The 26,172-nt window shown below is 43.0% G+C and overlaps 1 protein-coding gene across 5 annotated transcripts in view; it reads left to right on the top strand.

Moving 5' to 3' along the window:
* The first annotated feature begins 432 nt into the window (after window positions 1–432).
* The window catches only part of dbn1 (drebrin 1), a 104,004-nt gene continuing 78,264 nt past the window's right edge, over window positions 433–26,172 (top strand). For 2 of the 5 annotated variants that reach the window (XM_037119381.1, XM_037119380.1), the window contains exons 1-2: window positions 433–675; window positions 1,884–1,996. In XM_037119381.1, coding sequence (XP_036975276.1) covers window positions 586–675; window positions 1,884–1,996 — 203 coding nt within the window. In that variant the 5' untranslated portion in view covers window positions 433–585. The remainder of the gene's footprint in view (window positions 676–1,883; window positions 1,997–26,172) is intronic. The other 3 variants (XM_037119383.1, XM_037119384.1, XM_037119382.1) reach the window with 2 other exon arrangements.

The raw sequence follows: 26,172 nt of genomic DNA, 5'->3' as shown, positions 1-26,172 counted from the left end.
GGGAGACGACCTCTGCATTTCCAGTCATGTTCGCGGCCACAGAAAGTTTATTAAGTGAGTTTTTACTTGAGTGGGAAAAGTGAAATGTTTGTGCACATTAAAATATTTACTGCATGAATCTTGACTTGACCAGCTCCTGTGACGACACGAGGAAACACCTGAGACGAGTTTCAACAAAGGTCAAAGGTCACGTCACCTGATTTGTTACATTTCTAATTGGCTTTAAATGAAATTCTCCTTGTGTTTGTGCGAGAGACAGATGAGATCTTACAGCAGTGAAAACTGGACTGACACAAGCTTGTACAGCCTCACAGGTGGTCAGACCAGGTGAGCTGAATCACCTCTGATCACCTGTGACTCCGCCCTCCAAGCTCCTGCAAGAAGAAGAAGAGGAAGAAGAAGAATTTTGCTGACAGAGAAATGATCCCAGTATCACAGACACACAGATTATAAACACTGTGAAGTATTTTAATTGATTGTCACCATTTTTGTGCTGATTTTCCATTTCAGTGTTTTAATAACTGAAGATGCATCAACAAGTTTTGTGCGACTGGAACCAGAACATGTGGACGTGACGCAGGACGGATGGGAACATTTCTGATTTCATCTCAGCTGTTAAACACTGGAAGTTTTCACTCTGCTGCTGTTCTGCAAACATCAAGACACATTCACACTGTAAGTAAAGACGTTAAAATGTTATTCTGGCAGAACTCAAAGTCTTAAAGCATCTCGCTGATTCTGATTTCGAATTAAACAACTTAAAATATGAAAAGAAAAAAGAAATCTGAAGTTACATGTTTCAGAGCAGCCTCCTAAGTTTGTACTTTCTCTCATTAAATACTTTTTTTTTCTTTTATCTTGTCATTACTTTGTGTTTGTCATCGATTCAGAAGTTTAATGACTAAACCATAAGGTAACATATATTCATCTAAGTGTTGAATATTCATGTTTTGTTAAATCATCACACTGCTTCACATGTTCTCCTTTAACTTTTATAACGTTTATAAAAAAGCACTGAATGAACAAAATAAGAACCTTGGACATAAAAAACAAAACATTTCATTTGAAAGAGAGAATGACTTTAATAAATCATCGACACTGCTGCTCCATCTAACTGTGTTAACTGAGGCTTAACTACAACAAAATTCAAATTCACAGAACACATGAAACATATATTTATATTTACAGTATGTTTACTGTTTACTGAGGGTCAAATGTCAGTTTTCAGAGCAGCAGAATAACATATATTGTGTTTATACAGATTAAATCAGTTAGTCATACTTTCAGTTTCTCTTGTAGGAAAGTCCAAAGGAAAGCAGTCTGAAAATCCCCAGCATCCCCTGCTCCATGACATCATCACACAATAACCCCCTGGTGTTACACAGCAGTACAAGCACCTCACAACTCAGCTCGTGTTTTTGTCCAATCAAACTTTATTTATTCAGAAACGTTCAAACAAACTAAAAATGTGATTCACAGTGTTTTACATGGAATGAAAATAAAATGAACTGTTAATAAAAGATAAAAAAAAAACAAGCTATGAAAATAAAATACGTACAATTTGATTTAAACGTTTATCAAATAATAATAACAACAACAGTAAAATGTGACTATAGTTCTATATAAAATCTAGTATAAAGATTACAGAGCTGTGATAAAAACTAAATATATAATTTATGTATTTTGGGTTAAAGGCCAGCTGACTCGACAGTCCGGCGCTAGGACCCATCAGCCTCTGACGCCTCTAAATCTCGGGCGCTAGGACCCGTCGGACGCCGCTCGTCTCTTTGTCTCCACCAGTCAGAGCCTCCTCTTCCTCTCCTCCTCTCCTCCTCCTCTCCTCCGTCCTCTCTCCGCTCTCACTCCGTGTCTCTCTCCATCAGCAGCGGTCTGGATGCTTGCAGGGACGAAACATGGCAGTGAACCTCGGCAAGAACAGACTGGCCCTGCTGACCGCCTACCAGGACGTCATCGACGAGACCTCGGACACCGACTGGTGAGTCCCCCTGTCTGTCCCCCTGTCTGTCCCCCTGTCTGTCCGGGTCTCGATCTGTTGTCCGGCTCGGTGCACGCGGAGGATGCGCAGGACAGGAGCGCACCGCGCAGCATCCTGCTCCTCCTGCTCCTCCTGCTCCTCCTGCTCCTCCTCACAGCGGGACTGTGCTGTAAACTCCTCTCACAGGCCGGAACACGAGTTTGTCTCCAGCTGCAGCGCTTCTTCTCCTCATTAAAGCGCATTAAAGCAGCCGTGAGCTCCGGTGAAAGTGAGAGTTGTGTCCCTGTGGAGCAGCAGGTCTCCTCGCGGAGCTGCACGCTGAGGCCGCCGTGCGCACCGGGCGGACGGGTGTGCGCACGGAGCGCTTTGTTTGGACCGGGTTCCGTCCACAGCCAGCTGGAAGCAATTTTAGGCTTTTATGTAATGCGATGCAGGAGTGTGTGTGTGCGTGCGTGTGTGCGTGCATGTGTGTGACGGGCCTGGTCCAGAGATACTGCTGAGCCCCCTGCATCCCAAAACGAGGGCGGAGAGGAGAGGGGCGAGGCCGAGGGGGCGGGAGGGGAGCGAGGGGGAGGCAGAGGAGGAGGAGGAGGAGGAGGAGGAGGGGAGGCTTCCATCATCATCACCCTTTGTGGCTTTTCCTCACTCGGAAATTGTGCAAGAGGTGGCAATAAAACCGAGATCCTGCAGGAGTGCTGAGAGTGAGACGACTCCAGCGTCTCCAGTCATCAACACTGTTTGCTCATGAGGGGTTTTTACTGTGATAACAGCTGAGGCTGCAGGAGACCGTCGCTCCACCACACCGAGGGTTTAACTGGTGCAGACACACTGTGCACTCTTAGTTTAGTGTCTGCATTAAAGCAGGAGAGGTAGTTTAGATTGATTCTGGACTGTCAGGTGAACAAAGACGTCCGGTGGAGAGTGAACGTTCAGCGCCGACCTGTGACGTCAGACAGACGTCTCGACAGGGCTCGTAATGAAAGTGTCACAATGTATGATTAGAGATGTTTTAAACTGCGGTTACAGACGTCTAAAGAAGTCTTCAGGTTGTTCTGATTCAAACCACGAGGCCTGAACTTCACCAGGTGAGGTTTGATCAGCGCCACGTGTTGGTTACTGGTCTACTTGATGAATCGTTACATCATGATGCTGCATCGGTTTCGTCTTCTGCTGGTTTTTAAAGGCTACAAATATAATTTTCTGAACTGAGCAGACTCTTCTTCATGTCTAATACTCACCTTTACCTCATTACATCCACATTCTTGATGATTATTCATCATAAATCTCATCGTGTTCATGGTTTGTGAAAGTACCGATAGCCGTCTGTACATTATTGTTGCAGTAACATTGAGGTGTTGTCAAACACACCCTGACGATCAAACACTCAAAATGTTTGCGGAAGAGTTTAAACATATTGTGATATTATTTTAAGACCATAACGCCTCAGTTGGACCAAACTGATGAGTAGCTCACCTGGAACCACAAGAAGTTCTTTACACTTCTTCTTCTTCCTCTAGTCCTTCCTCTTCCTCTTCCTCTTCCTCTTCCAGGAAGTGTTTGCACTCAGACTTTTCCACCAGCTTGTGAACCCAGAATATGAAAATTATCTGTGAATCAAACTGAAGCCAAATGAAAGCTTCTGACTTGTTGTGATGTTCCTTCTCCTTCTCTGCTCTTGTGTGATTTATTCACCCTCACAGCTTCATTTCTCTGAGTTAATGAACCAGCTGAAGTTATTAGATGAGGTAATATTTGACTTTGAGCTGAGACTGTAGATTAAAAGTTAAACTGTAACTTGTCGTCCTTGATGGTGATAAGCCAGCAGTCACGTGCAGTCGGGCCAAAGTCACTCTGACGCTCCTAGATAATGAAATTGTTCTGGTCCTGCACCAGAAACGTTGATCCGGCCTACGTTACGTTGCGTTTCTGAAGATGATGCCATGAGACAATGAGAGTGAACTCAGGATAAATTGATCGTGGGGAGTTTCCATCCCCGAGATAATCGTGACCCTCCTCACATGACGAGACTTGAAAAAGCTGTTGTTGATTTCCTGTTTGTCCTTCATGTGATGGAATAAAGAAAATACTGATTCCAGGATGTTTTAGTGTTATTTTTAAGAGTTTTAAAGCACATGTTGATGATTACGGGATGATATTGTGAGTTTAAGGACGGGTCACATTGTTTCCTCATTGACATCCATCTCATTTAATTAAAAAAGAGATGGATGTGTTTGTTTTAAGTGGTGTTGTTACATTAACAGCAGCTGATTGATGCCTGACCTCTGATTTTAAAATCACTGGAGGTCGTGTGTTCAGTGTGTTCAGTGTGTTCAGTGTGTTCAGTGTGTTCAGTGTTTCAGATCGGATTACGGTTCCTGTTTTGGGTCGTTTGGGGCCAAACGCTCTCTAGTCACAGTCTTAACTATGAAATGTGAACCTGAGCCATCTGTTGCCGGTCATTAGTCTAAACCGGGTCAGATTGCCTTTAATACTCACTCTCTGCTTCTTCTTTCAGTCGAAGCCGTCGTGGTTTCAGAGCAGATTTTAGTTTTGGTTCCACATTTTGTTTCTGTTTTTTCGGGGGGGGGAGGATGTTCCTGTTCAGATACGTGATTCTATCAGCAGCTCATTGTAGGAATTTGTTGATTTTGGCCTGAAAGCACCTACAAAAAAAATCCCTGAATCTGAGCTCTGTAGGGGAACTACAACAAACTGTGGGATTGGAAGTAAAAAAAAAAAAAAGATCTACGAGGATTTGAACAAATACATTTTGAGTTTACAGTTTACTACATTTCTGATTTCTGATCGTTTTGTAAGAGTAAACAAGACGGAGAAGCTCAAGTTTTTGATTCATGATGCAACAGACACATTTTGGACTGAACTCAATATGTATTATAAGCCCTGCAGTTTATTTACAAGTCTAATATATTATAACACACGCACACATATTACACATTTATCAGGAGGAGGATAAAGTCCAGAGCTGCAGTGATCAGTCAGCTGAAAGACAGTTTTTCGCCCAAATCCCTACGTAAATGTGAGGATTTGCTGCTTTTATCCATCATTTCTGAGAGTAAATGAAAAGTCTTTGGGCTCCAGAAAGTTATTGACCAAATGATTAATAGTGAAAATAATCAGCAGATTGATGGATGATTTAAGATAATCCTCGGTTGGAGCCTCGATAAAGTCCTGGTCTCATGTCTGTCACAGTTCCTGGGCCTGTTTGCGTCACAACAGTCTGTCACTGAGCTCTCCGGGGGATAAAAACGTCATTATTAACAGCTTGTAAAGTTGTTGAACTCGGCAGGAAATTATGCTTTTTTCACCCACAATCCTCTCCGGGCCTCCCCGAACTGTAAAAGTGTCGCTGCATCGTGTTGGTGTGAGCGAGAGCTGTCGACTATCAACCCCAAAGGTTAACGATTCATTCCACGGTGTTGATTCTCGTTGGGATGATCCGGGGGAGCAGAGACGGTGATGATGATGGTGACGATGATGCAGAGGGCCTCAGGCCTGCCCCCGATTTTCACACTTGATGAGATTCGAACAAAGGCAGAGACCTCCAAACACCGCTGACCCCAAACAACACAGGACACCCCCGAACACCACACACCCCCCTGTGTCCTATTAAAGACGCCCCTGTCTGTCGGTCTGTCTGTCTGTCTGTCTCTCTGTCTGTCTTAGCAGGAAATGTTTCACAGTTTTAAATCTGCGTCAGGTCTCAGATCAGTGACAGACAGTCAGGAGGTCGTGTGCCAGATTACTTTAAGCTGAATACGTCCAGCGGTCTTCTCGTGTGACGCTTCAGGATCAGAGATTCATACATCTGCTCTTCTGCTGGATGAACAATCAACCAATCAGAGATTAACAGGCGGTATTAACAATGATCTTTACTTTTATAGCAAGCTGATGAATTAATACTGGCAGGTTAAAAGTGACAGTTTACCCCCAAATTAATAAATACATAGTTATCCTTGTACCTGTTGTGCTATTTATCCCTGTAGATGAGGGAGCTAATCATACGTCATATTTACGTACAAAATAAATATCTTCATGTATAACGTTAGCCGAATTTACAAGAAGAACCCGAATAATCAAGAATGTGTTGCAGGCCATGTTTTACCGTTTATAAAGCTTCTCCAAATGCAAAAAGTCTCAAAATTGAGCATTTTGTGAAGGGAGTCTGGTGACTTTCCACACAGGTTACAAAGTAGTAGCCTGTATGAGTTGCTGTTTACTGTATTTGTATAATTTGACGTGTTTACAGTCAGTAAAAAGTTGACTTCTTTAATGTTGTGCGTTCAAACAGCTGCTAAATGTTGGCAGGTAAGACACACTTCAGACTCAGAGGTACAATGTTGCAGCGACAAACTGACACTTTTTACAAGGAAGGAAACAACTTAATATTTTGCATTTAATGCCGAATTTACCAGAAGACTTGTGTGATTAAGAATTTCTTTCGATGTTTCTCCAACAGTTTTTTTGGATTTATCAGCACATCCCATCTCTTAAAATCAGGCGATTTCTTAATGGAGTCTGGTGACTCAGGGTCTTTCATCAATCACAAAAGCTGTAGAGGTTTATTCATTAATTACATGATGACATACTAACATAATGTCGTCCCCTGTGGACGGGCCTTATCTCGGCGCCGACCCAGCTGCCACTGCTCAGCTGGTTCCTCAGACTCTCAGCCCTTGTTACGCTGTTAGCTGCGAGTGTTCGAGAAACCTCAAGCGATAACAAGCAGGAGGGACTCAGATGACGGATGAGTCGGTCGTGTCCTTTTGTATTCAGTCAGAGAAGCTCCGTCTCCTCTGATAACGCAGAGAATCATCCTGACAAGGACTCTACGAGGAGAAATCTGCATAATGAGCCTGAAAATGAGGCTCGATTTTATGCATCAGTGACGGAGGAAGGCCAGTTAAAGCTGATATAGTTGTTGTGGCTGGTGTTAGTGTCATGGCTCTATGGATGGAAATGATTGTTAGTTCAGCACTTTGGTCCAGATTGAAAATATCGCAGTTACTGACGGATGAATTCCCATCAGACTCTGTACAAACAGTCATTGTCCCAGGAGGATAAACCCCAAAGTCTCCAATGATCTTCTGATGTTTCCTTCAGCAGCAACATGAGGCTCATTGAAGTTTTAAGAGAAATATCTCAACAGCTGTTGTCATTATTTGTTCACTTCCAGAAGCTGCATAATTATAATAAACCTGCATAATTTCCAAGTTTAGGGCTTCAAAATTGTATAAACTAAAATTACTGGACTTTAAATCTCATTGGCTCCATGATGCATCAGTCATGTGGACGCTGTCCTGTAAGTGGCTCAGGAGGGAGGAGACAGAAGTGGGTGGGTCACTTGTATACCTGATCAATCATTGGCTGTTGTAGGTTTGAGGGCGGGCACAGATGCTTCTGTCTTCTCAAGTTAGCTGTCCATCAAACGGCTGCCATCTTAGGATCTTCGGTGTGACAGAATAATGGGTCTGCTGCGAAATGAGGAGTCATTCCGAAAACTGCATCACTGAACTGAGTTAGTGAGACAATAACAGACTTTTAATCTGTCAACTGGCAACATTTCATACATGCTAGTTTGTTAGCTTGATTGTCTGTTGATGCATCCTTCCGTGTTTGTAAAGTTTGGCAAACTAGCTGCTGAGTTTTAACAGGTTTTAATAAGATCAATAATCTGTTTTGATCATTTCAGTCAGTGTGTTGTTGGTTCCAGCTTCTTTAAATGTGATGATTTGCATCGTGTTTGGCTTTTGGACTGAACGATTAATCTGCTGATCGTGTGCTGATGTGGATCTAGCATGTCGACCTCAGTGCTGCTACATTCAGTGTCAACATGTCTGCTTCAGATACAGGAGGTGTAATCAGAGGGGGTTGACTTTGCCGCCTGTAATCGTTGCTTCACGCGGCGCCTGGAGGAGGAAGAAAAAGAACGTCGGCTCTCGAACCACAAATGTCAGATTGCAGTGAAGGTGGCGCTGTGAAAAGGGCAGCGGGCGAATCAGGGTTATCCAATATCAAACCACCCGCAGACGTTCAGGAATGCTGATTGGCCCTGAGGCTGCTGTCACATGACCCTTTGACCCCCTCCAGCTGTTGGAGGAAGCCATTACCTGGCGAGTCACCGCTCCTCGGCTGACAAGAGAAGAAACGGTGGGTAAGAGGAGCCGAGCAGGAGGGTCGACCGGCTCTGAGTCATGTTTCATTAAGTGAAGCTTTCAGACAAAGAAGCTGCAGGTCTGATGCATTCGTAGACGCTCTCTGTTCATTTTTCTACCTCGCTGGTCTTTTTTCCCTCTTCATTTTCCCCCCGGGAGAGCTTTGTGCTCACTCCGAGGTCTGGATTCAAGGTCGGTCAGTGGAGGAGCAGCTGGAGGTCAAAGGAAAAAACAACAGTGCAGAAGAAAACAGCTGCCGGTCGTGTTCTCTGGCGTTCTGACCTCATGGTGAATTATTTTTTGCTCAGTGCCGCATTGAGACAGGTAATAAATAAAAGGACGAGCCTGAATCAACCAGAGGAGAAATGTGGTGAATGCAGAGAAAATACAGCCGCCACAGTCGGTCAGAGCTCAGCTGAAGTGATGATCAGTAATCAAAGCTGCTCTGGAGACTTTATATTCTTTTTTTATTTTCTTTGTTCATGCAGTTGCACTGGTAAAGTTTGATGATGTCATCGTGATGTCATCAGGGTTATCGCAGGTTGAGCTATGAGATTAATCATTTATAGGACTCAGTGTTTTCACAGCTTGAGACAAACTACCTCAAACAAAACGCAACATATTTCAGCCTCCGGGTCATTAAAGAAAAAGACGGATACGTTTCCGTTTTTCAGGCTCGACCCAAAACCGCTCGCAGGACTTTGTTAGCTGCTGAACTAAACTCTCATAAATCAAAACTGAATCGGAAACAACGGCACTGAAATCCTCTCCAGACGGATTCAGAGTCACACCCGACTGATCATTGATTATTTTCCGTCGTAGACTCGTCGGTGCCGCGGCGAGAGACAAACCAAATTATTAATGGATCCTCTGACTGGAAACTCAAAGACGGAGACGTTTTCCAATCAGCCTCGCGGTTCCTAACGACAGATTCAACATCAGCGTGTCGCTACAGGAAGCAAACAGGAAGTCTGTCCAGGGCCGACTTCTGACCTCACGTCCCGGTTGACCACACATTCATTCTCCTCCTAATTCTTATTTTTTCTTGTGTTTCCTCTGCAGGTTTTTTAAACATACAGGGGGTGTGTAGTGTCTTCTCTCTCAGCTGCTCTCAGATGAATATAGAACAGGGTCAGTGGTACAACGTGGAAAACAGTCTTTAACTTTCATCACGTCTGCTTTGTTAAAACTCAGTCGGACTTCATCTCCCTGGACGATTAATCTCCCTCCATTTATAGCTTCTTCACTCACACGAGGCTTAAATATATTAAATGAGGAGTCTGCTGGTCCAGGGTCAGTTCTGTTTGTTTGTGTTTTACCCTGAATGTCTTTGAAACCTCTTGAAACATTTCACCTCCTCCTCCTCCTCCGACCGGCTGCGGCTCCATAATGGGGTTGTAACCTTCAGTAAATGTCTCAGAAATGTGAGATTGCGGGTCGGATGGTGGCGGCGGCGCGTCAGGCAGAGGTCAGCGCCGTGATGAGGAGTGAAGAGAGTGACGTTATGCTGCGAGTCCACATGATGAAACCGGCAAATCAGAACCAGACTCGCCCCGGGCCTCACAGAAACACTCGTCTTCTGATGTTTTCCACCGCGGACACCGAAACACGTTTGATTCATTGGTTTTGTTACAACATCGAGCTGTAAATCAGGATCAATGCTGATGTTTTTACATTCAGAGGGAAGAAAACATGTCTGTGTTCACAAAGCTCAGATGATCACAGAAGAAATTCTTTCCCCCTCGGTTGGAGTGGGCTGGTAGAAACCACTGAGATGGATCACTCAGAACCAGAACGAGTAAGATCAGAAGAATCTGCAGGGCCGGATCCCAGAGGGAGGAGGAGGAGGGGGGAGGGGGAATGTTTGTTTGTAATTTGGGTGAACTGACTCTTTAAATGTGAGATTATTTATTTTTTTGGGTCCAACATGTTCTGGTGTGTAAATGATTCACGCTCACCAGATCCAGTAGATGGACTCGGCTGTCATCCTTTGGGGCGGCCGGGCTCGTGCTGCTGCTGGTTTCAGTCCTGAGGCTGGTTTGGACTCCAGACAACATGCTGACTGAGATGATGACCCGGGTCAGTTTGGACCTGTTGGTAACTAATAATGGAGGTTTTTCTGTTTTTCATTGGACTGGATGGAAAATGAATTGAAAGCTTCAGTTCAGTTTTGAGTTTCACACATCAGACCGACTTTAGGGAGGATCTTCACTCCGATTAAACCCGGTCTGATGTCAGCGGGGAAAATATTTGGATGTTTTCCTCCTCTGAGATAAAGATAAGAGTTATTGAATTGTATTGTGCTCTGTGCTGGTGGAGCTGAAGGTCAGTATCAGTGTTTTTCTTCTCCCTGCTGATCCGTTCTATTCATTTGAGAATCTGTCTCCTTTCTTATCGGATTACTGACATTTAGCTTTTCTCTTTACCCTCAGAGAGCTACAGAATACTTTACAAACTCCTGTCCTGCTTTCAACCTCGTCCTGTAGTTCACACTCCCATCAGGATGGATTTCAGCAGGTTTTCATCTATGGCACCAACCAAGTCTTACATGTCTTTTGTGCTAAAAGCTAAGTTTGTTTGTAGGTTTTTGAAAGACTGAGGTACTTAGATAAATGCGGCGAGGCGTTTGATGGCCCTACCACAAGAAAACTTAAAAAAAATATGCTATTTCGCATAATTTGGACAATTTTTCATACTGTATCTGTGAACAAAAAGCTGGAAAAGCTTAAGCAGATACCAATCACCAACACACAAAGACAGAACTTGTAGTCCAGGAGGGACCAACAACAACAATTATATTTATTTTAATCCTCTCAACACTGATTGTATATTGTTAGCATGCTAACATGCTAAGTAAAGTTGTTGATGATTGAAAACGTCACACCTGCTAAACATGAGCATGTTAGCATCGTCACTGTTTGATAACACTCGAGCACGATCACATCCCGTCATGCAGAAAATACTTTTATTTTGTAGGAGACAGGATGACCTTGTTTATCCACTGAAAAACAGGAAGTTTGTGGACCAGAACCAACCATGAATACTGATGTAAGATTTGGTAGGTTCATTATTAACAGCAGCTTGCAGGACATGAAGACATGTTAGGAACAAGAGGACTGTGTTGTTTAACGTCCATGTTTGTTGCCTAGAAATCTTATTTTCCATTTGCTGTATTACTTGTCATGTGTTCAAGTGTAAATTCTCTGATTCTAGCTTCTTAAATGTGAATATATTCTAGTTTCTTTCCCAGTAAACTGAATATATTTGGGTTGTGGACAAAACAAGACATTGGAGCACCACATCTTGAGTCTTGGGAAACGCTGATTGACATTTGGATCATTTTCAGACATTTCAAGGACCAAACAACCAACTGATTATTAATCAATAGATCAATCGACGATGAACATATTTGGTAGTTTCAGCCCTCTATGGGAGGAGATGTGTATGTTTCAGTGGTAACTCACAGATTCATCTTGATCCTTTGGGTTTTTCTTTTGTTGGGAAACAGACGAAGACATCACACATTCTATGGCCGAGACAGAAATATTTATCTAATATTTAAACACAGTACTTGAGTCAAGTTGTGTCACTTGAGCAGAAAAATCTATAATCGCTCCTTGATCCACGAGCCACCATTTTGTTAAGTGAACAGTCCACTTTATGAAACGGTTGAGTCAATGGAGTGAAAGTGTCGGCCGTCATTTTGCTGCAGCTGTCAAAGGTTTTGAGTTCAGCGGTGATACAAGAGGGAGCCTGCAGTTTGTAACCTCAGAGCTTTTCTGGATATTTTTCCTCCTCCGTGAATCATTTGCACTCTGCCCTCACAGTTTCATAGCAGGAGGGAGAGAAGAAGAAGAAGAAGAAGAAGAAGAAGAAGAAGAGGGAGATTAAATTGGCCAGAAAAGACAAGTCGGTCCGCTCTTATTTTTAGCTTTGCTTTCACACATCGAACACATTGAAATTACAACCAGAGTTACAGAATTCAGTCCTTGTTACAGTCAGAAATCATGTCGAAGTGGTTCTGTATTTCATCCTACAGAGATTTGTTTATCTACTTAAAGCTTTGGACAGACATCAGGTGTCTTATACAGTCTAATTCTGAGTGAGTCAGCCAAACCGTTTATGGCTTGCCATTCAGATTAAAGCTGCCAGGACTCCTTCAAACGACTACATTTCTGTCTGTTGGAATATAGTCGGGGAAATGCTGTTTTTAAACCACCGTCAGCCCAGTTCTTATCTTGACCTCGTTATATGCAGTGAAGGAGGATGTGCTTGTAAACATTTCCAACTATAATGTGAATGTTAGTCCTAAAGTAAGATTAGAGTCCAGGACGACATGGAGCCTTAAATCAAACCTCCAGTCGGTCTAATGTGTGCTTTAACCTCCAGTTAATCCTGACCCTGTTTGACAGCTGGTCATCATACCTAACGACAGAATAGGTCGTTGGTCAATAACTCCCCAGATGACTTGTATAACCACTGGAGAAGCAGTAAGCAACAGGTGTACCAGACCGCCGTCGCCACATGGTGAAACGGTTGCAGTTTTGTTTTAGGCACCAAAACTACTTGTTTAGTTTGGGGAAAGATCCTGGTTTGGATGAAAATATATACGTTAGTTATATGAATTAATTTGAATTTGTATGTTAAGTTAATGTAGACTAATATTGACCTTCCCGTCCATCCACCCTGACCTCCTCCCTACACAGTCACTTATCACCTGATGTAACCTGACTTCCTTCTTTGCTCCTGTCATAATATCTATGGTCACTAGAGGTCACAGACAAAAAAACAAAAATATGGATTGAAATAAGCTGCTTGCTCATACACTCGTGTTTTTGGAGAGTATATTCTTGTGTTTTATCTGCTTCAACAAGCACCACCATCCGTTTGATAAGATCAGTTGTTTGCTGGAAGTTCACTGGCCTCAGAAAGACGTCCAACTTCAGTGCAACACACAATCCAAAACGTAGGAACGTCCACAGATACACAACTGGTTTCTGTCTCCTGAGGACTCCCAACACTATGAACCTCTCCCTGTTTAGAGAGTGTCACAAGAGCTCTGATCTTTATCTTTGTATCTCAATTTAAAATCCAGTTAAAGTAGACCCAATTAAATGTGGAACGTTTTCATGTAAGTCTTGTGTGCAGGAAGTCAGTCAGAGGAGTGTAATGAGTGCTGTGGGTCCAAGTTCATGTTGGGCTGAGGAAGCTTTTATTTGTCTAATGAGCAGCTTTCACTGGAATTAATGTAATACCATCCTAGAAATCAGTATGTGCTCAAGACACATATTAAGTATATAAAATCTTAAAGTAATGAGATGTGCTGCACTGTAAAAGGGACAAAATTAAGTTTATCAAATAAGGTACAAGGTAGTTTATTCGTCATTATACAAGACATGGTTACATAAGGAAATGAAAGTCTCAACAACAAGATGGTGATAATAATGTGACCAGCATCTTCATATCAAAAGCTCGACATCTGGGAAACATTGTGGTGGAGATCAGGTCTGTGTAAAGACGTGATGGAGACAGGTCTATGTAAAGACATGATGGAGACAGGTCTGTGTAAAGACATGATGGAGACAGGTCTGTGTAAAGACGTGATGGAGACAGGTCTATGTAAAGACATGATGGAGACAGGTCTATGTAAAGACGATGGAGACAGGTCTGTGTAAAGACGTGATGGAGACAGGTCTGTGTAAAGACATGATGGAGACAGGTCTTTGTAAAGACGATGGAGACAGGTCTGTGTAAAGACGTGATGGAGACAGGTCTGTGTAAAGACGTGATGGAGACAGGTCTGTGTAAAGACGTGATGGAGACAGGTCTGTGTAAAGACGTGATGGAGACAGGTCTGTGTAAAGATGATGGAGACAGGTCTGTGTAAAGATGATGGAGACAGGTCTGTGTAAAGATGATGGAGACAGGTCTGTGTAAAGATGTTGGAGACAGGTCTGTGTAAAGATGATGGAGGCAGGTCTGTGTAAAGATGATGGAGGCAGGTCTGTGTAAAGATGGAGACAGGTCTGTGTAAAGACGATGGAGACAGGTCTGTGTAAAGATGGAGACAGGTCTTTGTAAAGACGATGGAGACAGGTCTTTGTAAAGACGATGGAGACAGGTCTGTGTGAAGATGATGGAGACAGGTCTGTGTAAAGATGATGGAGACAGGTCTGTGTAAAGATGTTGGAGACAGGTCTGTGTAAAGATGTGATGGAGACAGGTCTGTGTGAAGATGATGGAGACAGGTCTGTGTAAAGATGGAGACAGGTCTCTGTAGAGACGTGGTGGTGGCTGATTCAGACGGCCCTACAAATAAAAAGTATATTTCCTTCTGAAATGTAGTGGAGTGGAAATATACAGTAGCTTAAAATGTGATCACTAAAGTGAAGTACGAGTATTAAAGTGATCCTGAAGTACTCGGCTGCTTCCCTCCTCTCTGAGTGAACATGTGTTCTGGTTGTTCTGGTTCTGGCTCCTGCAGTCAGATCAGAGCTGTAAATGTCACTTTTCTGCTTTGGAGCGTTTTGATGAAAGGAGAAAAAAAAAAAAAATCTCAGCACGAGTCGGATTTAGATGAACAGGCTGTTCAAGTTGCTCCTAAAATCTGCCAACGTGTTGAGGTACACACTTACAGACTGCAGTCAAACATTTTGCCAGTTGGACAGAAAGAACAAGACTTTTACAGCTACAGTAAAGATTTATTTAACTCCCAAACCTCGTCTGCGCTCGTTAAGAAGACGTGTTGCAGATAATGACTTCAGGTGTGATTCTCCAGCTCCATCAGCAGCAGAGACTACCTGTCAGTCATGTGTCGTACATCCATCTCGTCTCTGATTCATCAGACAGTCGGCAGTGAGAGAAGAGAAGATTGAGGGATGACTGCGAGGTGAAGGAAAACTGTGATTTCAAGTGTTTTTAATGAAGTGCGTGACGCTGGAATGTGTGTGTAAGAGTCACGGCGATACAAGGCCGCTGAATCGACTGAAACGAGCAGGAAAAGACTGAAGCTTTTTGTGTGTGTGAGTGTTTGAACGAACGGCTGCTGATCTTTTTCAGTTCAGTTCGATCGAAAGCAGACTGAAGCGTTGTGTGTCCGACCGGAGGTGATCTGGTCAGTGAGCAGCATCATCAGTAAGATACGAGGAGCTCTCACATTTTAGTCTTTAAGTTCACCTCAAAATCAAACATACAAATATATCTCGTCGACACTTAACATGACATATATCAGTGTTCTTAAAACGTCATGACATCATTTTGTCGCACACCCACAGTTTGGTTGGTACTTGGTTAGGTAAAAGAAAACGTCACAGTTTGGCTGAAAATAACCACACTGCTCATGTAACTAAGCTGATGAGAATCCATGAAAAGAGCAACACACGGTTGAAGAATAAACCAGAGAGTGACGTGAAGAAACAAAAGCAGGAACACAAAGAGAAAACAGGAAACAAGGACAGAGTGAAAGAAAACACCGACTTAAGAACGAGTTAACTAAAGACAAAGACAGGAAGTGTAAGCCATGAGGAGAAAACCTACAAAATAAAACAAAACATTACCAAACCATCACCGGCTCCTCATGTGTCTAATTCAGAAAATTATTGATGAAGATTTTACAAAACAAGCTTAACAAGCTAAATCCACATTTAAAGAACCCACATGTACAGACGAGTTGAGGTGTGAAAGCGGTGTTTGATTTTTGGGGTGAGCTCTCCCTTTTGTCTCCCATATTGATTCAGTCAGACGGGTCTTTCGGAACAGACGGGTCGTGATAACGTGAAGCAAACGTTCCTCTGTACATAAAATCCTGGTGCTGTTTTTACGTCCTGGTGGCAGTTTGGACTCTGTGGACTCATCAGACCTGAAGACGCTGCTGCAGCCGGTCGGACGTCTGACTGGATTCACATTGGAAGTCAATGCAGCTGAGTGTGACGGGGCGTCTCCTCGACCTCTGGACTGAACTTATTGTATTTCTAAACCAGTTAACCTTTGCACCGTCGCTGTGTGTATGTATGGATTTTAGCTGTGTGAAGAGTTAGACAAGGATTTCATTTATTGTGTCTCAAAATAGCAGCTTTGATGTTTCCACGTCCTTCATCTTCCTCCGTCTCTTCTTCATCACCTCCTTCCGTCTTCCGCTCTGTTTCTTCTTCTCCCTCTGATTCTCGGTATCATCTGTCGCCTCCCGCACTTCACATTTTTCTTTTCAAACTCTAAAAATCGTAGCCTACATTCGTCCCCCTTTTATTCCCCCCTTTTTTGCAGATGCCCGACTGAAGGATGAATCTGTATTTTTGGAAACACAAGTCGTTCCTCCCTCTCTCGACACTCGACAACACACAGTTCATCTCGCTGTGTGTAAACAAAAAGATGGAGGGACAGAGGTCGGCGTTTGTCCTCTGTCGAACCTCTGAGTCACCGCGACACTGCCTGGGACTGAGCGAGGGCGAGAGACATAGACACAGACAGACAGACAGAGAGAGAGAGAGGAACAACATCACTCGTATCTGTCTGTGTTTGATTGTTTTGTTTTATGTGTGAGAGCTTATGAGAGGCTCTGAGGACAGCACTGTCACTGTGTGTGTGTGTGTGTGTGTGTGTGTGTGTGTGTGTGTGTGTGTGTGTTGTCTGGACCTTCACCTCCAGGACAAACAAACTTCGACCCGACAACCGAAATCAAAACTCGGGGCAAAGTTCTGGTAAACTGAACTAATTTAATGCTCTCTACTCTGTTTGTGCCACTAATCTGATTGGTAACACGTCACATTAGCCTGTAAACAATAAAATAATCCAACTAGTTACTAATACTAACTTATACTGATAGTATAAAGTAGCAGATCATGGAAAATTGTACTTAAGATCCGAGACTTTGCGACTTGACTTCTTTTTTAAACGTTTTCATTTGAGCCACTAAAATATATTCTTTGATCAAAAAAATGCCATTTAAATCTTATTTTAAATTGCAGACTTAAAGTCTTAAAGTCAACTTCAGCATTTTGTAAAGAAACCAACAAGTTCAAAAGTATCTCTGATGAAGATCTAAATGTTTGTCTGTGTCTTTTGGACATAAAGCAGATTTTCCCACTTTTTCTATCACACAGATCATACAGTCATGAAAAAACTGCAGAAGTCTCAGATTATTTTGGTGTTTTTTTATTTCCAGGCCTGTCAAATTTCTAGAAGAAAGTAAAAACCCATTTTTTTTTAAACGTTGAGCGGCGTCACACAGCGAGGAGCGCATCACATCGACGTCTCGACACTGGCAGCCATCTTCCCTCCGACGGGGCTCGTTTCCAGTTTCCTTACAAGAAATCCTTCAATTTTTTATTTCGCTTCTTGAAAAATGAAACACGATTCTGAGATATCTGAGTAAATATTTATGTTCCGTTTGGTTTTAACTCCCTCGGCGGACGTTTACTCCAGCAGCCTAATTCGTCTCATTCACGGTAAACAGAAAACTTCTGATGACCAAATTTTTGTGTTTACACAGAATTTTTGGTCGTGAAACAAGATGTAAGTGATCAGCTGTCGTCTTTTTAATTACGATTCAGAGTCTGATGAGAGAAAACATCTAAACTAAACGTCTCATCTCAGATCTGTTCTCCATTGTGTTAAAAAAATGTTGGTATTTATCGTATTAAACTGGAAATAAAAAGCAGAGCTGCAGACGGAGGCGGTGAGCGCTGGTGGGGGATGGGTGAGGGCAGATTCAGAGGGAGCTGATGAGGATTTGAGAAGGGATAGAAACTGAAACTAGTGTCTAAAGAGGTCAGTGGAGGGGGGTGTAAATACTGAAGTACTGTTGACAACAGGCCAAATAGGACTTAGTGTGTGTGTGTGTGTGTGTGTGTGTGTGTGTGTGTGTGTTAGATCCAATTAGGATCAGCTGAGCTACAAAGTTTTTGATTTTTAGTTCCAGTTGTCTTAAAAAACAAACACATCAGGACTCGTTAGAGTTTGTTAAACAAGTCAAACACTCTTAAACGTGTTTGAATTTCACTGTTCAAGTTTGTGTAACGTTGTATTTTAAGTTAAGTTAAGTCACGGCTGAAAAGTTTTACTTCAAGAGGCCTCAAGCGTCAAACTACGGTGCCTTTCCTTGTAGCATCTTGTCGAAGGGCTCCACAGTCAAGTCGGCAGCGTAGCACTCATCACACCAAACTCCATTCAGGGAACAAGCATTTTAAAAGTTGTCTGCTTGTCGTCTGGCCGACAGACCTGCAAAAGGATGAATTCATGTTTTTAACAACTCGGCATTGTGATGTTGTTACTTCGGCTTCCTTCTGATCTGATTATCACAGTCAGATCACAGAGAAATCTCGTTGTTTGGGTTCAAACTGATGAGGTTCACGATTATTTTTATAGACGTTACTCACGATCAATCTTGCATGAGTAACACGACGCAAATATTCTCTTTGCGTTGGGTCTGAACGCAGCGTGCAATCAATGTTGTCACTTTTCCAAAAGGTGAACGATCATAAAATGGTTAGAACGTACACATGTGGAGCTGTAGCACATCAATGAATCCATGACCGTATTATACTTCCTGTTTACGTCCCTTTAACTCAGAGGCACATTTGTGTGTCACTCCTGATGTGGATACAGTGAATAATCTTCACCATCAACCTGTGAGAACAAAACCAGCTCAACACAGCCTGAATATTGGAATTATAATATTTATGTGTTTTGTGCTTCAAGACGAAGCTTTTGATATCTTTATTGTTGCGATTCTCACAATGTTCACTGAGTATAAACTGAAAGTCTCTCGACCCAGCAGTGCTTGGTGAGGCGTTCAGGGACCGGTGGATTTGGTTCGGAGGGGTTTAACAGCCAAATGTCTCTGACAGGCTCATACTGAAAATCTTCTAAAACCTTCCACCCCTGGCTGTGAAGATTAGACCCGGATTTTCTGGTCTGGCTCAGGGACCTCCTCGTCTCGGTGATGTTCAGTTTACTGTCGTGTGAGATTTCTTCTGACTGGAAGACAAAAAAAATCATTCGGCGGCTCTGAAACAGAAGATCAGCGGTGAGGAATTCATTGTGTGTTCATGAGACATATTATCTGCTTGTCTCCGTCTCCCAGTCCAGCCACACAGATCTGGACCAGTCTGCAGTAATCTGAACTCGGCTGGGGGTTCACAGAAGTCTGAGGGTTTAAAGTGAAGCTGTGATATGAACTGTCTGCAGAGCAAAGGAAGACTTTATTCAGCCTGAAGCTTCTTCTGCTGCACACAGTCGACTGAAAACCAACACGAGTCGACAGATCTCTTCTGTTTCACATCAGAATCAGTCGGCTGGAGGTTGCAGTCCTGCCCGTTTAGTTCACATTGATCATCGTGTCAGAGAAGGAGATCGTGTTTCCTGAACGGGCTTCTGCAAGAGACACTTCCAGAATACCATTCAAAGCTTTTCTGTCTCTCAGCACCTGCATGACGTGTCGAGGTGACTGATGACAAAGTCAGATATCAGGAGGGTCGACGATGATGATGTCAGACAGCTGGGAAGAACAATTACAGGCTGCAAACAAACCCGACCAGATCCGGCCGACACCGGACACATGGAGTGATGGCACTTGAGCGGTCCGCTCCTGTTTGCCAGATCTGAGCCACAGGCAGAACATAGCAGGGTCGGATATCAGCCCAGAGCAGACTGAATAGTCCAGAACTGGCTCAGATCTGGACCGCAGTTTGTTCTGTTCTGGTCGGCTGGATCTCGATCAGACTCGACGATATCAGATCACAGCAGCATAAATCCTCACCGATCGCTGTCGAAAGACTAGCAACACTACTGGTTCGTACCCGACCAATCACAGTTCATGATCCTCCGTGAGTTCATAGGTCATCGGGGAGGCGGGACAGGAAATTGTTAGTCATGGCTACAGAAGCTAGCTTAGTCCTCTTCGCCATGTTTACATATACGCACTCTGTCATCCAACTGGTCGACATCAAGGAACGTTGTCAATCTAGGCAGGAAGATACACAAAACTCTAGCACGCTCAACTTTTTGTTGGAGTGTCGTCCTTCAGTCATGTTAATCCGGTTGTCCGTTTGTCTGGAAATGTATCGGCTGCGACCAAATCGTGTGAAAATCGACCTGAATTTGTGCGTCTGATCCCGACGTCACAGCCATCGTTTTTGAATCACCTCTTTCATCGGGAAAACATGGAGAAAATCTAGAGAAAATCATTCGTCCCCGTTGGCATAAACATCACAATCATTAACAACAGCTACTTTCTGAAGCGACTCACTCGTGACTCACTCTTAAACACAGAGAACCAGGTGCTCCTTTAATCTCCCTCCTGTTCTGTTTATATGTTAATGTGTTTTAACGCTTCCTGTCTGCGTCTCTGACATGTTTAATGTGCTCACACAGGCACCGACACATTTCTGCCTTTAGAGTGCAACGAAGGAAAGAAGGAAGGCAGTGACATCTTTTGTTATCTGTTCATTTCTAACAGATGTTATTTAAGGTATATTTCCTTCAGCAGGTATTTAAGCGTTTCAGACATCAGGTTGTACAGCTGTGGAAACTCTGTGTGTGTGTGTGTGTGCTGACGTCCGACCTGCCCTGACCTCCAGCGTGGCCTTGTCCCAGCTGCTGGCTGCTAAACGTTCCCAGTGAATTGTTGAAACTTGTAAATCAGTGAGTGGAAGTGGAGGAGCCCCTGCAGCCTGCAGACGTTATTCCCTCCACATGTGTTTCTGCTTTTTGCCTCCGAATGAAAAATCACATCCAGCGACGCCGGTGCAGCAGGGAGACGGTCAGCAGCTGAAATAAGCCTCTCGTGTGTTTACATTACTGTTTCTGGTTGGAGTGAAGGTGGAGATGATGGCACTCGTCCAAATCCAGCATGTGTCAGCGCATCAGTTTGTAACGTTCCAGCTGTTGTCTGCGTGACGTTCAGTGGAAGAAAGATGTCTGACATCTGTTGGAGAGCGTGGTTATCGAGGAGGATTTATAGTAAACATCCGTCTCTCCTTCATAAATATTTCTCCTGCATGCAGAGCTGCAGCTAACAATGACTCTCACTGTCGATCCATTTGGGAGTTATTACGGATTCGTTTTTGGTCGATAAAATGTCAGAAAATGGTGAAAACTGTCAAAAACAACGTCCTCAAATGTCTCGATTTCATCCACAACCCAAATATATTCAGTTTACTGCCACAGAGGAGGAACGAGAGCAGGAAATATTCACATTTGAGAAGCACGAATCAGAGAATTTTTACCTGTTTTGCTTAGATATGAGATCTCAATCTGGGATGTCTCTTTACAGCAAAATAAAACTGAATGAAAGTATTTATTAATATTTTGTGAAAGCACCACAAAGCTTCCCTACAACCGATTAAAATGTTAAAATATATGAATGATCAGTTTTGTTGTTATGAAGTGCATTTGATCTGATTTCAAGATACTGTGATATACGTCACATTAGTGCTTTAAAGACATATAATCCAGGACCTAATCTGCTCTAATCCCAACATCTACACTCTCAGACGCAATGACTTACAAGTTAAATGACTTAATCATCAATCAACGATCTCTCGTCCGCTCTGTCAGAGGAGTCAGAACTTAAAACCTGAACGCAACGATGGTACGTAACGTGTTTTGATGATGTCACACACTCAAATCCACGAGGGTTAAAGCTTTAAGGGTGAGATTGGGACTTGTTTACCACACACACACACACACACACACACACACACACTCTGTCCACCTCCTGTATCTTGGTCTGATCGACTCCTTCCTGGAAGAGTCCGAGTGGTTTCAGCCTGCTGCTGATTGAGCCGTTAACAATTAGCACTGAGCAGTTTAATCTCCTCCGTCCGACTCCTCCTCAGCTGCAGAGATAACGTCCTGTTTATTTTCATCACTCGTTGTTGTCATTACATCCTTTTTTTCTTCTCCTCATTCCAGTCACAGTATCTTCATGTCTGCTGCGTCAGGCTGAGCTGAGAGTTAAAGAAAATAAGTGCAACCGAACAAGATGGCTGAAATCTGCTGCCAAAATAAAAGCAGTGTTTTATAAAGTACCCAAAAGTCAAACTAAAGTAAAAGTAAAGACGTTATGATGAAATATTACTGCAGTAAAGTGAAGGTGAGTCATGTAAAAAGTACTTAAATATATAGTAAAAGTACTTGAAGGTGAAAAGTACAAGATAAAGTAAAATTTCTAGTTTTCAAACACTGATTTTCATATCTGATCATTTTTCTGATGATGGAATTGCTGATAAAATGCAATTATTTAAAAAAAAATGCACGACTGTGGCAACCTGCAAAGTAACTAGTAACTTAAGTTACCAAATAAATGTAGTAAAATAAAATAAAAAAATACTCAAGAAAAGTATAAAAACCTCAATAATGCACTGAATTGAAGTACTTTAGCAAATATATTTAGTTACATTCCATCAGTAAAAGTAATTAAAAATACTGGAAAAGGTCCCGACTAAATATTAAGACTGGTTAGAAGTTACCAGTGATGAAATGTAACTTCGTACTTTACTCCAGTACTCTTCTTTAGTATGATTTGATGTACTTATACTTTACTTGTGTGTTTCCATTTTCTGATCTGATACTTAAAACTTCCACTTCAAATGTTGAGCTTTTTACTCCACTACTTATTTGATATCTTTAGTTACTAGTTACTTTACAAATTACTTGCTGCATCAGAGCCAAAGTAACACAATTTTAAATTGATTTATTTTATTGGCAAATCATAAAAATGCTGAACATGTGATCTGATCACTGATCGTCAGTAATTTCTTTCTACTTATGTACGTCTGAAACCAAATACTTTCAGACTTTACTCAGTTACTTTCATACACATGATTTTATCTTTCGCCAAAGTAATATTTTAACACGATATCTTTAGTTTTACTCAAGTCTGACCTCTAGATCGACAACTACATCCAATAAATAAATCCAACACACAGTTTTACTCTCAGCGCTAACTGATGTTAAATTAGCAGTTTTCCTTTGGGAGTCTTGTATTGCTGTCAGCGCTCAGCTAGCAGGAGCGTCTTTTTGTTTGACCTGTGAATCAGCGTTTCTGTGTATTTAGACTCACCTGTGTGCAGGTGTGTGTCAAATGCGATAAAATTGGAGATAATCCACCCACATCTTACTGTCACAGCTGAGACCAGTGGAAACAATCCAGCGTGGCGGTCTTCAGCGGGAGGACGACGGCTGCCGCTCTGCATTTACATCTCAGACCGCTGACAGATCTCCGTCTCTGTCCTCACAGACTGGATTTAGTCCGTCCAGTGAGTCACCGCGGCTGCTTTTACACCTCACCTGTGTGAAAGCTGTCGATCAGTCTCTGGTTTGGACTGAACAACCAGTAAAGGGCACTGAGGGTCAGATCACGGTGCAGGTGTTGATGTGGCTGCTGTTACCTGGTAAATGAACAGTAGTGGAGACGTCCAGGTGGAGACATGTCCCCACCTGGACGTCCAAACTACTGTTCATTCTGTTTCTGATATGTGGCTCATGATGGCGGCTGTGAAACTCCCAGAAAGAGACAGATTCAGCCGGTGAGATGTTAATTAGCTCCAGGAGGAGAGGGAATCTAAGCTGCTGGCTGTGCTGTGAATTCACAAACCTATTTTAAATTTGAGATATGTTGTTGCGTGATGTGTCAACACTCCTGCTGATGTGTTGCTGAGCTTCCAGGTCGACTGAAACAAGTGAAACTGCAGCGCTGTGGGTGTGAACGCCGTCTGACTCAACAGCAGAGGAAGAAAGCAGGATGTTGTTTTATTTTAGAAAAGTTGACGTTTTTGACACCACACTGATCTCAGCCGCTCTAAAAATATTCCTCACGTGTCTCTCAGATTCTTTATTGTTTAAGTTTATATCTTTACCAGTCGTGCTGCCTCCCGTCTGTAATGTGACTGTGCTGTTTCTCACCATGTTGATATCTGAGTGGGCGACTGTGAGTTGATGTGAGGTCGAACATTTTGATCCAGAAACATGATGATGAGTATCAACAGCAGATGTTGAGCAGATAGGATATAGCAGGCAAACGAGGATAAATCCTGATGGATTTGGAGACCGGCTGACTTTACCTCGAGCACCACCGCCAGGACAAACCTCACACTCCTACAGAGGAAATCAAGTCAAAATCTAACCAGGAGATGGAAACATTTTCAACAATCCATAGCAAACTAGCAAAGGCTAACAAGCTTGTTGTGTTCACAAAGACAGAGAGGCAACTTTCACCTCATGTTACTTATGATTAATCGATCGTTTGTGTTTGTGTGAGTTATCTGTGTGAGTTATCTGTGTGAACTTTACCTCAAGTTTAATTGCTCCAAACAGCCACGTAGCTGGTTTTAGCCTCGTGGCTCGTTTGAGCTCGACTACGCTTCATCTCAATCGAGCCAAGCTAGAACTACATAAAGTACATTTCCCTCCATTAACTTGTCAACTAAGAGAACAACTACCGTACATCTACATCATAATAAATAAATCCATCAGGCAGTTTAACCCTCAATGCTAATTTACATTAAATTAGCAGTTTGCCTATGGGAGTTTTGTATTGCAGCCAGAACGTAGCTAGCAAGAGCAGTACCAGTGAAGTCACCACAAGATTAATATAAGCATAATTCAGTACATTGTCTGAGGAAGAGGAAGAGGAAGTGACCTCACCAGTCCAAATTAGATGTTACTAGGTTGCAGTTATTCTCTATAAATATTTGCACCATTTCTCTGCTGATATTAGTTTGTCATATTACTAAAGGAAACAGAGAGTCGTGCAGATGAGCAGTATGATAGTATTTGTGGAGACTGCAGGTGAGTGCATGCCATGTTTTAGCTTCAGCCCCCTCACCAGTGAAGTGGCCACTCATCTGGATTCACGTAATGTGGAAGTGAAGGAGGTCGCGGCCCGATGCTGACTGAGCCGCAGCCCGTGACTCAGACGTCCACCTTTACATTAACACTGGCTTCACTGGGCCTCCGTCGCTGCGATCGCTGACACCGACACCTCCAGCAATAAAGGTGATAATGAAAAACAAAAGCCTGGAGCGGGTTACAGGTGTCGGGGGTTTTATTTGAAAACCAAACTGTGATGGATGAAGTGTTTCCACACGGCCTCGTCCTCTCTGCTCCGTCAGCCTCCGTGTTTTTATTTTTCTCTCCCTTCGTCTCTTATCATTATCCATCTGTTTTCTTCCTCGTCATCTTCCTCTCGCCCGGCTTAATTTCCACCGTAATTAAATTCACTTTGCTCCATTTCCGTCGCTCCCCTCTCTCTCCCAGAATATCACGTTCTAGCAGAGGAAGCCTCCCTCAGCTTGACGTGTCTATAAATGAACTCCAGGTGGAAAAATGTGCTATAATCCGGTGAAATAAGCGCAGCGTTCATGCCTCCATCCCCCCACCCGAGCATCCGATCCTGCTCAGGCCTCTCTCCGTCTCCTCGGATCGTTTGTTGGCTGGATGACGGCGAAGGCTCAGGGATTTATGAAAGTGATTTATGGAACAGAGGTTCTGCAGAGGTGCAGGATGTTTCATATTTAGTCTCCTCTTACTTCCTATTTAACGACTTTAACAGGCGATTATTGTGTGGAATTGAAACGAAGGCAGTTTGTGTGAGGACAGACTGGAACTGAGACGTGTGTTGAAATGAATTTTGAGTTCGTTTCATAGTATTTTCTCTTTTTGCGGGTCGGCTCTGGTGGAGAGGCAGCAGAGCAGCTCTGATTCTGGGTTTGGTGGGAAGGAAGATTGAGCAGGAGGTTGTTCTGCCAAAGCGTGATTCAGTCTAATGTACCGTCTGACACACACACATCGTCCGGGGTATGATCCTGCTGAGTGGGAGCCCTGAAGGGAAACAGATATATTTTGCTGTAATCATCTATGAGTTCATCCTCTCTGCGTTTTATAAAACCTATTCAGACGCAACACAAAAGCCCCTCTTTCCCTCGTGGGATAAAATTCAGATCTGAGTGTTTTTCTGGTCGTCGCCATTTTTGTCTGAGGCTTTCAGAAATCAGTACAAATGAC

This window comes from Acanthopagrus latus, chromosome 13, assembly GCF_904848185.1.
Source record: "Acanthopagrus latus isolate v.2019 chromosome 13, fAcaLat1.1, whole genome shotgun sequence".
NCBI lineage: Eukaryota > Metazoa > Chordata > Actinopteri > Spariformes > Sparidae > Acanthopagrus > Acanthopagrus latus.
This window is presented reverse-complemented; position numbering and strand designations above follow the sequence as displayed.